Here is a 13,378-nt window from a genome sequence, read left to right as displayed (position 1 = left end):
TGACAAGTGGGAGTGTCTTATGAGTTACTCCTGCTTACAAAGAATGCTGGAATGTCACTCACTCCAGTCTTTTCTTTCAGTAGGATCCCAGGTAAGGAGGTGACAGTTAGCACAGCTCAACATAAACCCTTGTGAGCTGTGTGTTGTGATTGCTGATTAAAGTGAACGGTATAGGTGCACACACACCTCTAGGCTTCCCGGACCTTCACTGCTGCAGTGTAACCTGCAGTGAAAGCGCGTCCAGTTTTTTGCTTTCGCAATGCATTCTCTGTGCAGCAGGGACTGGGCATGAGGGAGCCGTCATAATCTTTTTTCACATATTGCTGCAAGACCCTTGTTGGCTTCGGACTCCCTGAATGAAACTGCTGCAGCCTCACCTGATAACCCAGACAGGTCTTTTGGTTTACGAGGGACAGTACCTTTGCATGTCTTGCGGTCCGGCTGCAGGGTGAACCCCACGGGACAGCTGCACCGAACCCCCGTCACAGCATCGTGACACGTGCTGTCACAGCCGCCGTTGTTCACAGCGCAGGTCTCTGCAGAATAAAACAGAATAAAAAAAAAAACACAAAGACACCAAGCAAGTCAGTACCTCTGCTGTCAAAACAGACACCACCCCACAGACTGGTACCATCCTAATCTAGAACAGATCCATTCTCAAGTTCATACGTTGCGTGTAGGGTGTCTCTCATTTTACAATGAGAGACATTCTACTGTTCAAAAAGACGTCTGTTATACTCTAAAACGATGTGCGAACTTATTATAAATCACTTGTACTCAGGAATAGCTTTAAAATGGTTCAGTCCAGAATCAACTGCCACAGTCCCTCAATGATGCAGGTAGGACTCTCATAACCATAAGAGATGAGGTCAACTGTGCATATTAACTTCTTATAAATCAAGTTCTAATAAAAAAATGTAAAACAACACAATTTGTAAATGCCAGTTGGTCCTCTACCAAGCACAAGGCTAAATAAGATGTCCTGGAATGTCCTGGAATGTACCGGAATGTACCGGAATGTTCTGGAATGTATCGGAATGTTCTGCCGTTTAGCTATTGTGAGAGTGGCGATATGATTTATAAAAATTGAACTGTGCCAATCTGACCCATCTTACCTCCATGTAATCAAATGAGTGTTTGGAGGCTTCCTCTAAGTTCAGATAGGAGAATAAATCTTCTTTAGAAGCAGTTCAAAAAGAATCATTGCAGTCCAGTTCAGAGTAATGATCAGTATTGCTGAGTGTAGTTTTACCCTACAAAAATACTGTGAAGACCCATTAGCAGACCACAGCATTGCCAGCAATGGAACACATCCTGACACTGCAGCACATCAGCACTGGTATTGGGCAGCAGTGTGTATTGGTTCACACTTTTGAGATACCATTGGTATGTCAAAATTCAAATTTTTGTATTTGCAGTACAGTACTACTGTGGCTGACATACTGCATCGCCACTGTGGAACTAGAACAAGTGACGTCTTCACTTAAATGCACACAAGGTGACTTAACTTGCTCCTGACAACCATTAACACCAATACAGGACCTGAGAGAGTTATGAAAACAACCACCCCTCCAAACCCTGTGATTTGGTAGCCTCAGACAGCACCCCCCACCTCCCGAGCCGGTGTTCCAGTCCGGTTTCAGAACACCCCCCCTCCCGAGCCGGTGGTCCAGTCCGGTTTCAGAACACAGTGACTCAGGGTTAGTCATGAAAACCACACTCACGGCAGCTACACCTCACACAATGGCAGCGCTTCTTCTCCATCACAATCACAGCATAAACAACAATCTGGCAGCAGCGAAGAGAGAATCAGGAAGGGAATTCACCGGATTAAACAGTGTTTTTCTCAGAAGAACAACACTCTCTAAATCGCGTCTCCCTTATTTTCTCTAGCTTTTGTCTCAATAGGATACAACATTTTTTTCTTTTTAATAAACCGACCCCAAAAAGGACACAGTCTTAACTCTGGCATGTAGCTCCGGGCGGGTCTTGATCTGCAGTAATCCACAGTGGAAATGATGCTTTGAAAAAACACTATTGCATAAGAGGGAGTAAAAAGGGATTCATAAAAACACAAGAGCAGGAGGAGTGCCGGGAATGTGAAGAGACCGCTTGACCGAATCAATTCTAACCCCTTGTTAGCTTCAGGGTATCTGAATGAAACGTCTGCTTTGCACTGTAGATTAGTGAGCCCCGTGGCACTGCAAGCCCTGGGCACATTGTCAGCTTGGCATTTCGTCTAGATTGAACATGTCTGTAGTTGAGTAAGGATACCCTCATTGGCATACACTATATCAGTTGTCACATACTGTACTGTAGCCTGGGCTGCTACAATGCAGAACAGCACCATTACAGCCCTACTCCCAGCTTGAATGGATACCACAGTGCCATGAAGCTTATTTCAACACTTAAAGTTATACAGTACGGTAGGAAGATAATTGGTCATAAAAAAGGTTACTATAGCCTGCTTAACCTAAATGGAACCAAGCGATGCAAAGGACTTCAACCAGTAAAGGATGCATATTGTTTGAGCATTGACCACTAGGGAGAGCACTCCCCTGGCATATTGTACTGAAAGCCGCTGGCTGGATAATTCATGCTAGAGGATTAAAAGCAGATTCTGTTCTAACTGGTTCCTGACTTCTTGCACGACTGCAGTAGCGATCCACAGCAGCTAGAATGTTCAGTAGTAGTTAAAAGTTCAGTGAAGGCTGATTGGTTCATCCGCCTACCATTAACATCTGGATAAAAACTAAAGCAGCATCATACACCCTGCTTCACAGACCCAGATTAGCACCGATCTTAAGCATGGACAACCTGGTTTTACGTTAGGTCGTCCAAGATTGCTGAAAACCAGGGTCCGAGGGACCAGACGTTACTCTGGTAGACAAACATTTTGTTTGCTGAAGCGTTCCTCTCCATGATTTTTATGAGTGAGAAGCTATGCCTGGTTCTTATAAAAACTGAACTGTGTGGTGAAAGCAAAGCGCAGTACAGCAGAGAAAAAACAACAATGTCAAGCATAGGCAAGCATGGCAAAGACAGTCAGTACTTTACAACAGCCAGAGCAATGACATCATTCCAAGTTAACCTTGCAACAAAGGTGGACAGATGAACCAATCAAAACTGAAGCCGCAAGCTGCTACCATCTGTGTGCAGTGAGGAGTTGTGAACCACCACCCCTGGTGGTGAAGCCTTGTACTTCACACTGGTGTGTGGACCTGACCTACAGACAGGTCAGAGAGGATCAGCATGCAGTCTGGTCAATCCCCTCTCTAGGCACTGAAGAAATCGGGGCATGTCTGCCCATCGTGCACAGCCTGCATCCTCCTGCATCTTCAGTCAGCTCTTCACCCTTTTACAAGCACTACAGTCCTTAGTCAACAATACAAAAACACACACAACAAACAGAAATAATGGAAAAGATATATAAAGAGATATACATATATATATATATATATATATATATATATATATATATATATATATATATATATATAAGGTGGAGTAGGGGATTTCTCCTGGCCTGAGCCACTTCCTCTACAAAAGAGCAGCATTAAGAGCAAGCATGCAGTTAGTCTGTGATCTTTTATTTTAAGGCGACGTGTGCAAAGTGTTGTGAATGCTGTTTCAATCCTTTAAAACGCATGTAAATGTGTTCTTCTTTCAATTAGTTCTCTTTATTTAATGATCTTTCGCCGTAGTAAGGAGGACGCGAGCCTGGGGCTTGAAAGAGGGGTGTCCCGTGGTCGCACACATAGAGCAAACGACTGAAGCTTAAACTACAGTCCAGGTCAAAGTAGCTGCAGAAAGCACTGCAATTAGAATTCAGCTGAGCTACGCTGTGTTTGTAGCCTAGCTTCAATACAAGACTCCCGCTGCATAGCTACAGGTTCACTTTGGGGTTCACAGCAGAAGCTACAGCAGTGAATCTCCTGGTCAAACTTGAGAAGGAAGTCTTATTTCCATCCCTGCTGTCTGTAATTGAATTACAGTAGCACGGCAATGAAACGTCTGCAACTCTGAAACTGGTATCATTCTCAATCCTTAATGAAAGGGCTCCTCCAGTAACCTGCGGGATAACGAGACGGAGGAGAGCCAGGAGAGGTGTGTTTAACTGGGGAAATTCCCAGCCTGGGATTCTCGCGTCTCTGGCTTTGAGTGATGCGTTGACCATTCTGCTGTGAGGTTCCTATCTTCGGAAATAAATCCACCGTTTTGAGGTGCAGTGATCTTTACACAGAGTTTGTGGGAGTTTGCGTAAGAAGAGTGTATTGAAGCAGCATTCACAATGAGCCTGGGAAGAGGGCAGAGCGTAGAGAGTGCAGTCCCCTTACAATGCAGTGCGATGGTCAGTGTAGTACCTCTGCACACCCACAGCCGCTGTCAGGAGGTCAGTCTACAGTTAAACCACATCCAAGACAGAGAACAGAAATATTTACCATTGGGTAACTGCTGCGGGGATGTCTGCTGCTGGACACTCCTCTCGCCTGCACACATTATAAAAACACTGGTTTAGTGCTGCAGAGCTGCCATGGCCACCTGGACAGTGCTCCTGCCATCCCTCGACATGCTCGAATCATGGCTGGATACATACGTCTAGTCATAGCAACCTCCTATTATCTTGATGATTAGTTATCACTGCAGTTTATATCTCTCATTTTTTTTAGGGGGGGATGTTTTCAGCTATGTAAATGCTCATTATTTCCCATATCCAGTAAACGCTGACACTTAAAAGAGGATCAGTCCTGGAAGTGATTTCAAGTTCGGTACAAAAGAATACAGCACAAGCTCTAGTTTGGATAGGTAGGTATGTATGTATGTATGTATGTAGCTATCTAGCTATGCTGTATGTTTGCACAGGGCGATACAGTCACTACTAGATTAGATCCCATTCCGATTTGAACAGCGGGGGGAGCACGCACTGCTGTTACACCACTCATGCCAAGAGCAGGGGGGCTTTATTAACTGTTACACCCAATCAATCCAGTTAAATCAAGAGCAAAGGGTTAAAAGGAGTTGTAAAAAAAAAAGTGTTTAAAAAGATGCAGGCTTGGAAAGAAGCATCACGAACACTAAGCGGGCAGACAGCCTGCCCACACAACAGCGGGCAGATGGCGTGTTCCTGCGCCGCTTCGGGAGAGTGAGACCAGTTTCTGTGACCTGCGACAGCTCACACTGGGAGCGGCAGGGGGACAGCTGATGCACCCAGATGGCGCCGAACGTTTTTCTAAATTCAATTTTATAAGGAATATTTAATCTATCTCTTTTATTTTTCTACTCCTTATGCATGTACAGTGGCTCGAGCTTAAAAAAAGACGGGGAGGCAGCGTGGCGTGGTGGTTAGAGCCAAAGGCTGGGAGGTAGGCAGCTGTTAGAGGTGGATTGGGTGGCTAGGTTAGAGCTACAGGACTAGAAGACAGTGTGGCCTAGTGGTTAGAGCTAAGGGACTGGGAGGGAGGGAGTCAGTGTGGCCTAGAGGTTAGAGCTATGGAACTTGGCAGGACTATGCTGTGCCTGGGATGCAAGGTGCTATCTTTTAGAGTTTAGATGTAAAAGGTAAAGAGACAAAGAGGAAAGGTTATGTGTTGTTGCAGTACATTAATATTTGTAAAGTATATTAGTTTTATTAGTAAATGGGTTATCTAGGTACAAAGACACTGGCAGCGACATCCACACACACACACACACACACACACACACACACACACACACATTCTCTTTACTATGCTAGAGGGGGACGTTGCATTAACTGAAAAACACTCTGTGTACAGTGAAAGTAGAGGGTAGACAAAGTTTAAAATCAAAGCATTTTTGTTTGTTTTAAGGAAAGAGTTCAATCTAAGTGAGGGCCATCGCTGTCCTCTCTTTGCCTCCTCGCTTATGTTTTCCGACATTCCTAATATAAAGTGAAGCAAGCTCTCAGCATTACTGTATCAGTTAATCATTGCCTGATTCGCACATTACAATCGTGTAAAGGATTTGTAAAAACAAAAAAGCTCTACAGTACATATCTACCCCTAACTCCAAACCTCCCACTGGGTTCAAGCGGAGGGGAAACACACGTTTGCACTTCTAGTGCTCATAAACATGCCCACCCAACACCCACTGACACACTCTCTATTCACACACACACACACACCCACCCACAAATCCCTGGGGCTTGATTGATGACGATCTGCGTTCCTGAGCTGCCTTGCATCTGCCTGCTATTTGGGGATGTTTACGATTTGCTGCACTAGCTACCTGAGTACTTCCACATGAAGTTATGTGTAAACATGTTGGAAACCTGCCCTGGGAGAGAGGGAGGGGAGCCTGCTCACTCCCATCAGCTCTACACAGAAATCCCGTCCTCATGGATTGCAATCCAGACTGTCTGCTTCACTGCTTTTCAAGGGGCTCTGGGATCTGTTCAGGGTCCCTGTGCACAATGTCTGAACACGAGAATAATACTTCAAACTCCATTCAGAAATTTTCAGGAGAGAGGTTCCCCCAATGAATACCCAAACGTTTTAAATTCTGTTTTATTAGAGCATTCTGCAGCCCCAGGGATCCCCCCTGGATTACCATGGATAGGCGGTTGATGCAATACAGTGCTGTAATGGCCTCTAATACAATCCAACAGTGGCTTATCCCAGTCTACTGTTTAAGACAACTCTTTCAAATGTGAAACGCTACAAGCCTGGGAACAGCACGTGGAGCATGGCAGTGAAGAGAGCCCCGTGATCTGTGACACTCATCCAGCGTGGAGGGTTCTTAGCTGCCCCCCCTCATGCGAGCCAGCGCAGGTTAATTAAATAGGATCTCTCTAACCCTGGGACCCCACCCTCCTCCTCCTCCTCCTCCTCCTCCTCCTCTCCGCCAACCGCAATATCTCAGCTTGTGCTCCGCACCGCTGACATGCAAAACCGGCGTCAGCTATCTTTAAGCACGCTAGCGTCCCCCAGTCCCGGCTGCAGCCTTTATAATGGGAATTCGAAGAGGCAGTTTGAAGTGCGTTTGATTAACACTAAAAATGTGTGTTAAAAAAGGCTCGAGTTTAGAGTGCTCAGCCTAGCCCCTAGTCAACGTTAATTACATCACAAAACCACCACACAGTTGGGAATACCTGAGAGAAGTCCAGTGCTGAATGGTAGGACTGACCTCAAGATAAACCAACAAAAATGCAATCTCTCTCTCTACTGGTTTAGGACATGCTTAAACATCCAGTCTCCTTCCGAACACAATATGTGTCGTTTCAAACTGTACATCCTGGAAGAGACACGCTTTGACCTCAGAAAGGTAGTCTTACATATAGATTAGACAGAGAGAGAGAGAGAGAGAGAGAGAGAGAGAGAGAGAGAGAGAGAGAGAGAGGACTACTAAACTCTATATACTTTAGATAGATACATACATACGTACATACATACTTAGTTGTAGGATGTGAAATTTGTGACTTTTATAAAAAATTAAGAATCTTCTCTACACAACAAGATCTCATCCACAATACAGTAAAACAAAGTGTTTGGTCAGTTTAAAAAAAAATATATATATATATTTGATCAAATATTCAATGATGAAACTGTGGGGAAAGTGTTTCCGTTATAGCTGTAGCGTTTACAGGAAACGCCTATATTTATATTTTTACAGGGATGGAAATAAGACTCCTATTGCAAAGCAGTTTCACCCATTCCGGGTTTTACTTCAAGCTTGATTCGCCACAATATATGGGTAACAAGCTCAGGTGTATCTTTTTAAAATCCTAATAAAACCAGGAATGGATCAAACTGCTATGCAATGGGAGTCCTTATTTCTATCCCTGTTAAAACACATCTTGATTGACAGCACCCCAGACCAAACAGTTTGTCAAGACCCCCCCAAACCCCGCCCCCTCCACTGGCAGTCACTGACCTACACAAGTCTTGCCATCGGAGTGCAGAGCGAATTTAATGTGGCAGCCACACTTGGGTCCCTGATCCGTGTCGTCGCATGTGTGCTGGCAGCCCCCGTTGCCATAGTTACATGTCACTGGAAGAGCAGAGGGAGTATAAAGAACAGAACACAGCTGGTCAGTAACACACATGGGATAGCTAACACATTACAATGCACTGGGCAGCAGTTTCACCTTGACCCAAACCTACAGCATGCTGAAGCTGTTTATTGGTTTGGATTACATTGACGTTTACTGGAAGAGACTTTCTCAAGGTCCTCAAAAGACACAAGTAAAGACATACAGTCCAAACGTCTGTCAACGTCCTCTTCTTTTAGCAATACTACATAGACTGTCATTGTGTTTTATTCTAATAGGGCATAATGATCTGAAAAATCATAATATATTTACAAAAGCAGAAAAAAATATCGTTGCCACATTCAAAATGTTTAATTTTCCCTACAGTTATTGTACAGCAAATTTCACAGAAATCCTGAAATTAGTTCTCGCCGTGAAAAAAATACAGCCTTACAGATGATCTGTTATTGCTAGTGTTTTATCCACTGCACTCCTATTATAATCCTGAACAAATGCATCAAGGGCTGGCTGAACTCTCCATGCTTCAGCATTTCTAGCTGAAAGCCACAGTTGGTACCTCTGGATCAGTCCTTGTTGATATGCAACAGCAGCCAGCTGATATTCCTATAGGGTGGGAGGGGAGGGCCAGTCGTTTCGGGGGGTGAGGAGTGAGGAAGGGAGAGGGGGAGTTAAACACACAGTGCACAGAGCTATTCAAACAATGTGCTGGCTATGAACACACCTGCGGCGATGGAGCTGGAACAATGCTTCAATTACAGAGCCCCCCCCGCTCCGAGGGACGTCACAAGAATGCAGAACAACACTTCTGAGATCCCTTATCCAAACACTGACAAAGCCCCCTCGTCCCCATTTTGAATTAAAAACCAAACTAAAAGATTTCCAGAAGTATTTCAATGACAAAGTGGCTCACTTACGCTTGCAGTCCCTCTGGTTCTTGGTGAGGTGGAACCCGGGTCTGCACTCACAGGCGATGCCTCCCCGCGGGGTCTCGCGGCAGATGTGCGTGCAGCCGTGGTTCTTGTTCATGCAGTTCATTCCTTCTGAGAGACACACAGCCACACAGCTCCATTAGCACTGTGAAGAGCGGGCTTACCAACACAACTCTCTTCTGAGAGACACATACCACAGCATGCATTTACAGGTAGGGTTACCAGATCTATACAGTGAAAAACTGGGGCACCAGGTGAGCTGCTGGGAGACCCCACAGATCTTATAATGAATGTGTCCTGAGTACCAGCACAGCATGAAGACCTTCTCTCCCCACTGTGTGTTTTACTGTTACTGTAATTTTGCCTTTTTACTCATCTGCAGTTGCTGTACAAATGTGAAAGTTGGTAACATTTAAATTTAGAAAGTTACTAAAACAACTTTTTAAAATAAACCTGCCATTCAAGAATGCATTTGGTCTGAGTCCCAGTTTTCCAAAGTCACATATTGTACTTTAGTAAACATTAAACAAAATGTATTTATTAAAGCTCTGTTGCCTAAGAAGAAGAAAGCTTGACAGGCTGAGAAATACAACATGGACAGACAGACAGATAAATAGATAGCTATGCGGAATGCTATAAACAAACAGACATGAATTAAGACACAATGCATGTTTTAAAATATACCCATTCAGAGGCCAGAGAGTAGGTGCATGCTTTCACTGGTGATGCCCTTGTGTGTGTGTGTGTGTGTGTGTGTGTGTGTGCTCTGCTCTGCGCTGTACAGCCCTGCAGGTCAGTGTGTCTGCACATCTCAGCTGTGGTTTGCGTCTCCTGCACTGGGAGAAGTCTGAGCAGGTTTGCAGAACTGCGCTCCACAGACAGTGCTTTTTTCAGCTACAGGGTTAATTCAGGGCGTTTCAAATCACACTAAGCACAGATGAAAGCTATTTATAAAAGACTGACACTCTCTTCCTCTGCGGTTTTCAGCAGATGAGACGAGCAATCAGCAGGCTTGCCAATCTGCCCTGGGTCTCTCTGGTAAGCCAAGACACTGATATCACCTGATTCTCCGTCCCTGTCCATTAGTACTGGGGCCCAGGGCTGCCCACTCCCCCTTTTCATTAACCAAATGCATGGTACTGTACTGTGCACAGTTAGAACAGATTTTTAATGTACAGGTCGTACCGCAGATAGCTAATGCACTCCATAAATAAGATTGCTCTATGTTAAAAAAAAAAATAAGATGTTTTGACATGACATCCTTGTATTTCATATCCACATTTGATTGCTATTGCAATTCTCTGTCAGGTACTACTGTGCTATATAGAATTGCAAGGATGGGTATTGGGCACAGCCTCCCTCGTTGCTGTAGCGGAGTGTGCCTCAGCTGTGCTGTTTTACTGCCACACGTCTCAACAGCAGTGGCTGCAGCGCTTGGGTTACTTGTCTAAAACCATGAAGCTGGCTGAAGAGCCAAGCTCTCGCTGAAGAGTCACACTAAATCACTTAAGCATGCCATGTTATTTATGTAAAGACTCAAAGGCTCCTGCTTCGACAATCTTGGAAACTTCCCATGAATGTAGTGTTATTGTTATTGCATGGAATTTTATGACTTCATATCTGTTTTTTGTTTTGTTATAATTAGATTTTTGACCTCACAAATCATACAGAAAAAGACACCGCCCTAGGAATTACATTAGCAAAACTAAGCCTGGCGCGTCAAGCTTTAAGCAAGGGACTCCTCACTGTACGGTGTGTCTGGGATTGGTCCTGCTTCAGACTGCTGCTTCCGTCTCTGCTGTGACAGGTCTCACAGTTTAATGAGTCTCTGCCCCGTGGTCCGACTCCCCCACAAGAATCCCAGAATTCTAATTCCATCATCCATTCCATTCTCCATTCCGTTCCATGCTGGATTCCAGCAGCATTCTTGCCAGGCCTTGTATACAAATAAGAGTTATGAAAAGGACCAGGGTCCACAGATGGGGATTCTGACTACAAAATCACCTTTGATGGAGCTACCACATGGTGTTTTTTTGCAGAAATGAACTGGTCGATTGCCACACTCTTCTTTTTTTGTGTATCAAATCCTACGTGAGCTCCATCTCTAAACAATATCCTCTTTCAATATTTAATCCCATCTCAATGTTAAATAGAATATCAAAGATGGAAGCTGGACCTTTGTCAGTGTCACTGATTAATAAGGACCACTAGCCAAAACATTTGTCTGATTCCCTTACACTACTGATTGAGTTTGTCCTGACTGTCTAGCAGAGTGCGCTGTATTACACAGCCAAGCAAAAGAAACCTTTTTAAAAGGATATTCAAACAGTGTGCCCCTCCTGTGCAGTGGGTGGGTGGGGGAGTCTGGCTGACTCCCTCGTTAGATAACTGGGGGGATATGGGTTTAATAGACAAAACCTCAACAGCGCCCAACATTTCAATGGACTTTGAAACACTGAGTAATACAGCTGAACGGTCATCATATGCCTGTGATATACGGTAATATATTTAGTTTTTGTCATGGGTAAGCACAGCCTTCCCAAACCGTAGTACTCTGAGTGAAAAACAAGATAAACAAGATAAGCAGTGAACTCTTTCTCGCTCTTCTAAAAGATGATTGATAAGAAGTTGTACAGTTGACCTAGTCTCAGTTTATTTTCCCCCTGGGAGACAGAACCACCCACCCAAAGTGAACATGAGAAGACACCCTTACATCACAGGAGACAGGGGTCAGCCGTACATATTAACTCACACTGCAATAACATGAGGAATCGCTGGAAGTGCACGACCCTCCCTGCTTCTTTCCACTGTGTTGTTCTAGCGTCCCTCCGAGTTCACTGATATCTTTGTTCGCTTTTTCGGTTGCTAAGGGACCGCGGCCTAAACATAAAGCTACCCTGTATTTAAACTAGCATTCCTTCCCCAGATAATAGGGCACTAAAACTTTAATAGAGAAATAAAAATGCCAGCAAACTGAAACTCAAAACCTCTACCGGGAGCGAAACTTGGTCTTTCAAACGTTGAGGGACTTCTTTCAAAGCCTCGGCCAGATGAACTGGGGCCCGCAGCCTTGCTACTGTTCAGATGGTCTTTCAGCACACACTAAAACTTTATAATGCAGTGCAAACAACTTGCTGTACTGTGCGTTGTAAAAAAAACAAAGCACCTGCCATACCACCATCAATAGGGTAGGAGAGCTAATTGCAGTGTCTTTAATATTAATATAGTCGATTCCTAGTCTTATGCTTTGAGTGAAGTTCCTCTCCTAGACCTTTGCACAGGTGTGCAGTGCTGACCTGACCCCATTGCTCAATGATTATTGCTGGTGATGAAAACCTAGATTCTTCAGCACTGCCTAAGATGGAACGTCAGTATTGAGCAGTCTCGGATGAAATGGACCAACGATTGGGAGCAGCAGCTGAAACCTCTCACAGATTCCACTGGCATGAGAAAATGAATCGTAGGCGTTTTACATTTTCTGTCCAGATCATACTGTGTACTGCTGCAAAGCTGATATACTGCAGTATTACTGGCTTATATTTTTGCATACAACAAGTGGCGATAGTTCTGGCATTGTAAAATGGTTTTTCTATCCAATGCTCCAGGGATCTAGTTTTAGAATGTCTTTTGCACTAATTCACATCCAACGACAGAAGGACTGGACGAATCGCGCTCTTCCAAATTACTGTGGTGAGCAGAGTTTGATCTAAGGAAAAAGGAAAGTCAGCTGCTGGTTCATCCGCCATCTTCATTTCGTGAAACAACTTCAGTGCTCCTCCATGAACATTTTTGTAAAGGGGTGGTTGAAGGATAAAGCTTTGTCTAGACAGAAGCAGAAACCATTGCTGAGCTTTGGGGATCAGTTTAGGGAAAGCATCGGATACCTCAGACCTCGCTGTGGAGTCTTTGAAGCCTGACTGATGGCCAGCTTTAATGGTCAGTCAATTAGAGGTTGTGTCGACACACCAGAACATTGGCTCTAAATCACATGGAATGGGAAAAGCACCTAGCTTTATGCATGGGCTGCTGAGCAATGGAGCAGAGACTCTCCACTTGTAAAAACAACTCGCTGGCCAGTAGGAACCACCCAAGCAAGCAGAGCTTACCAGGGACTGTGAAAAACTCCCAGGCGCACAGATCATTCAGTGAACACTCTTCTGTAGAAAAGTTCAGAGAAGGTTTTTGTGGAGCGCTGTTTGAGAACGAAACGAAAGTCAAAGAGGAATCAAAAGAGAAAAACTGAACTGTACTTCAACATCTGACCTTGTGAATGCAGAGTTTGCTAATTCCCTCCCCGATATGTTGTTGCATTAGGTTGCAGGGTGGACATAAGACTCCTATTCCATAGCAGTTTCACTCATTCCAGGTTTTCATACCAGCTTGATTACCCCCAGTGGGTATGTAACAAGTTCAGGTGTGTCTTATTAAACTCGCAGTAATA

The 13,378-nt window shown here is 44.4% G+C and overlaps 1 protein-coding gene across 4 annotated transcripts in view; it reads right to left on the bottom strand.

Moving 5' to 3' along the window:
• The window catches only part of LOC117397174 (signal peptide, CUB and EGF-like domain-containing protein 3), a 55,094-nt gene that overhangs the window by 15,089 nt on the left and 26,627 nt on the right, over nt 1–13,378 (bottom strand). Inside the window, exons 5-8 of one of the 4 annotated variants that reach the window (XM_059004183.1) lie at nt 8,923–9,045; nt 7,891–8,007; nt 4,443–4,490; nt 420–536 (exon numbers count right to left, since the gene is read on the bottom strand). In XM_059004183.1, the coding sequence (XP_058860166.1) occupies nt 420–536; nt 4,443–4,490; nt 7,891–8,007; nt 8,923–9,045 (405 nt within the window). Of the gene's footprint in view, nt 1–419; nt 537–4,442; nt 4,491–7,890; nt 8,008–8,922; nt 9,049–13,378 lie in introns of all 4 variants that reach the window. The other 3 variants (XM_059004182.1, XM_059004185.1, XM_059004184.1) reach the window with 3 other exon arrangements.

Source organism: Acipenser ruthenus, chromosome 29 (genome assembly GCF_902713425.1).
Source record: "Acipenser ruthenus chromosome 29, fAciRut3.2 maternal haplotype, whole genome shotgun sequence".
Taxonomy (NCBI): Eukaryota; Metazoa; Chordata; class Actinopteri; order Acipenseriformes; family Acipenseridae; genus Acipenser; species Acipenser ruthenus.
This window is presented reverse-complemented; position numbering and strand designations above follow the sequence as displayed.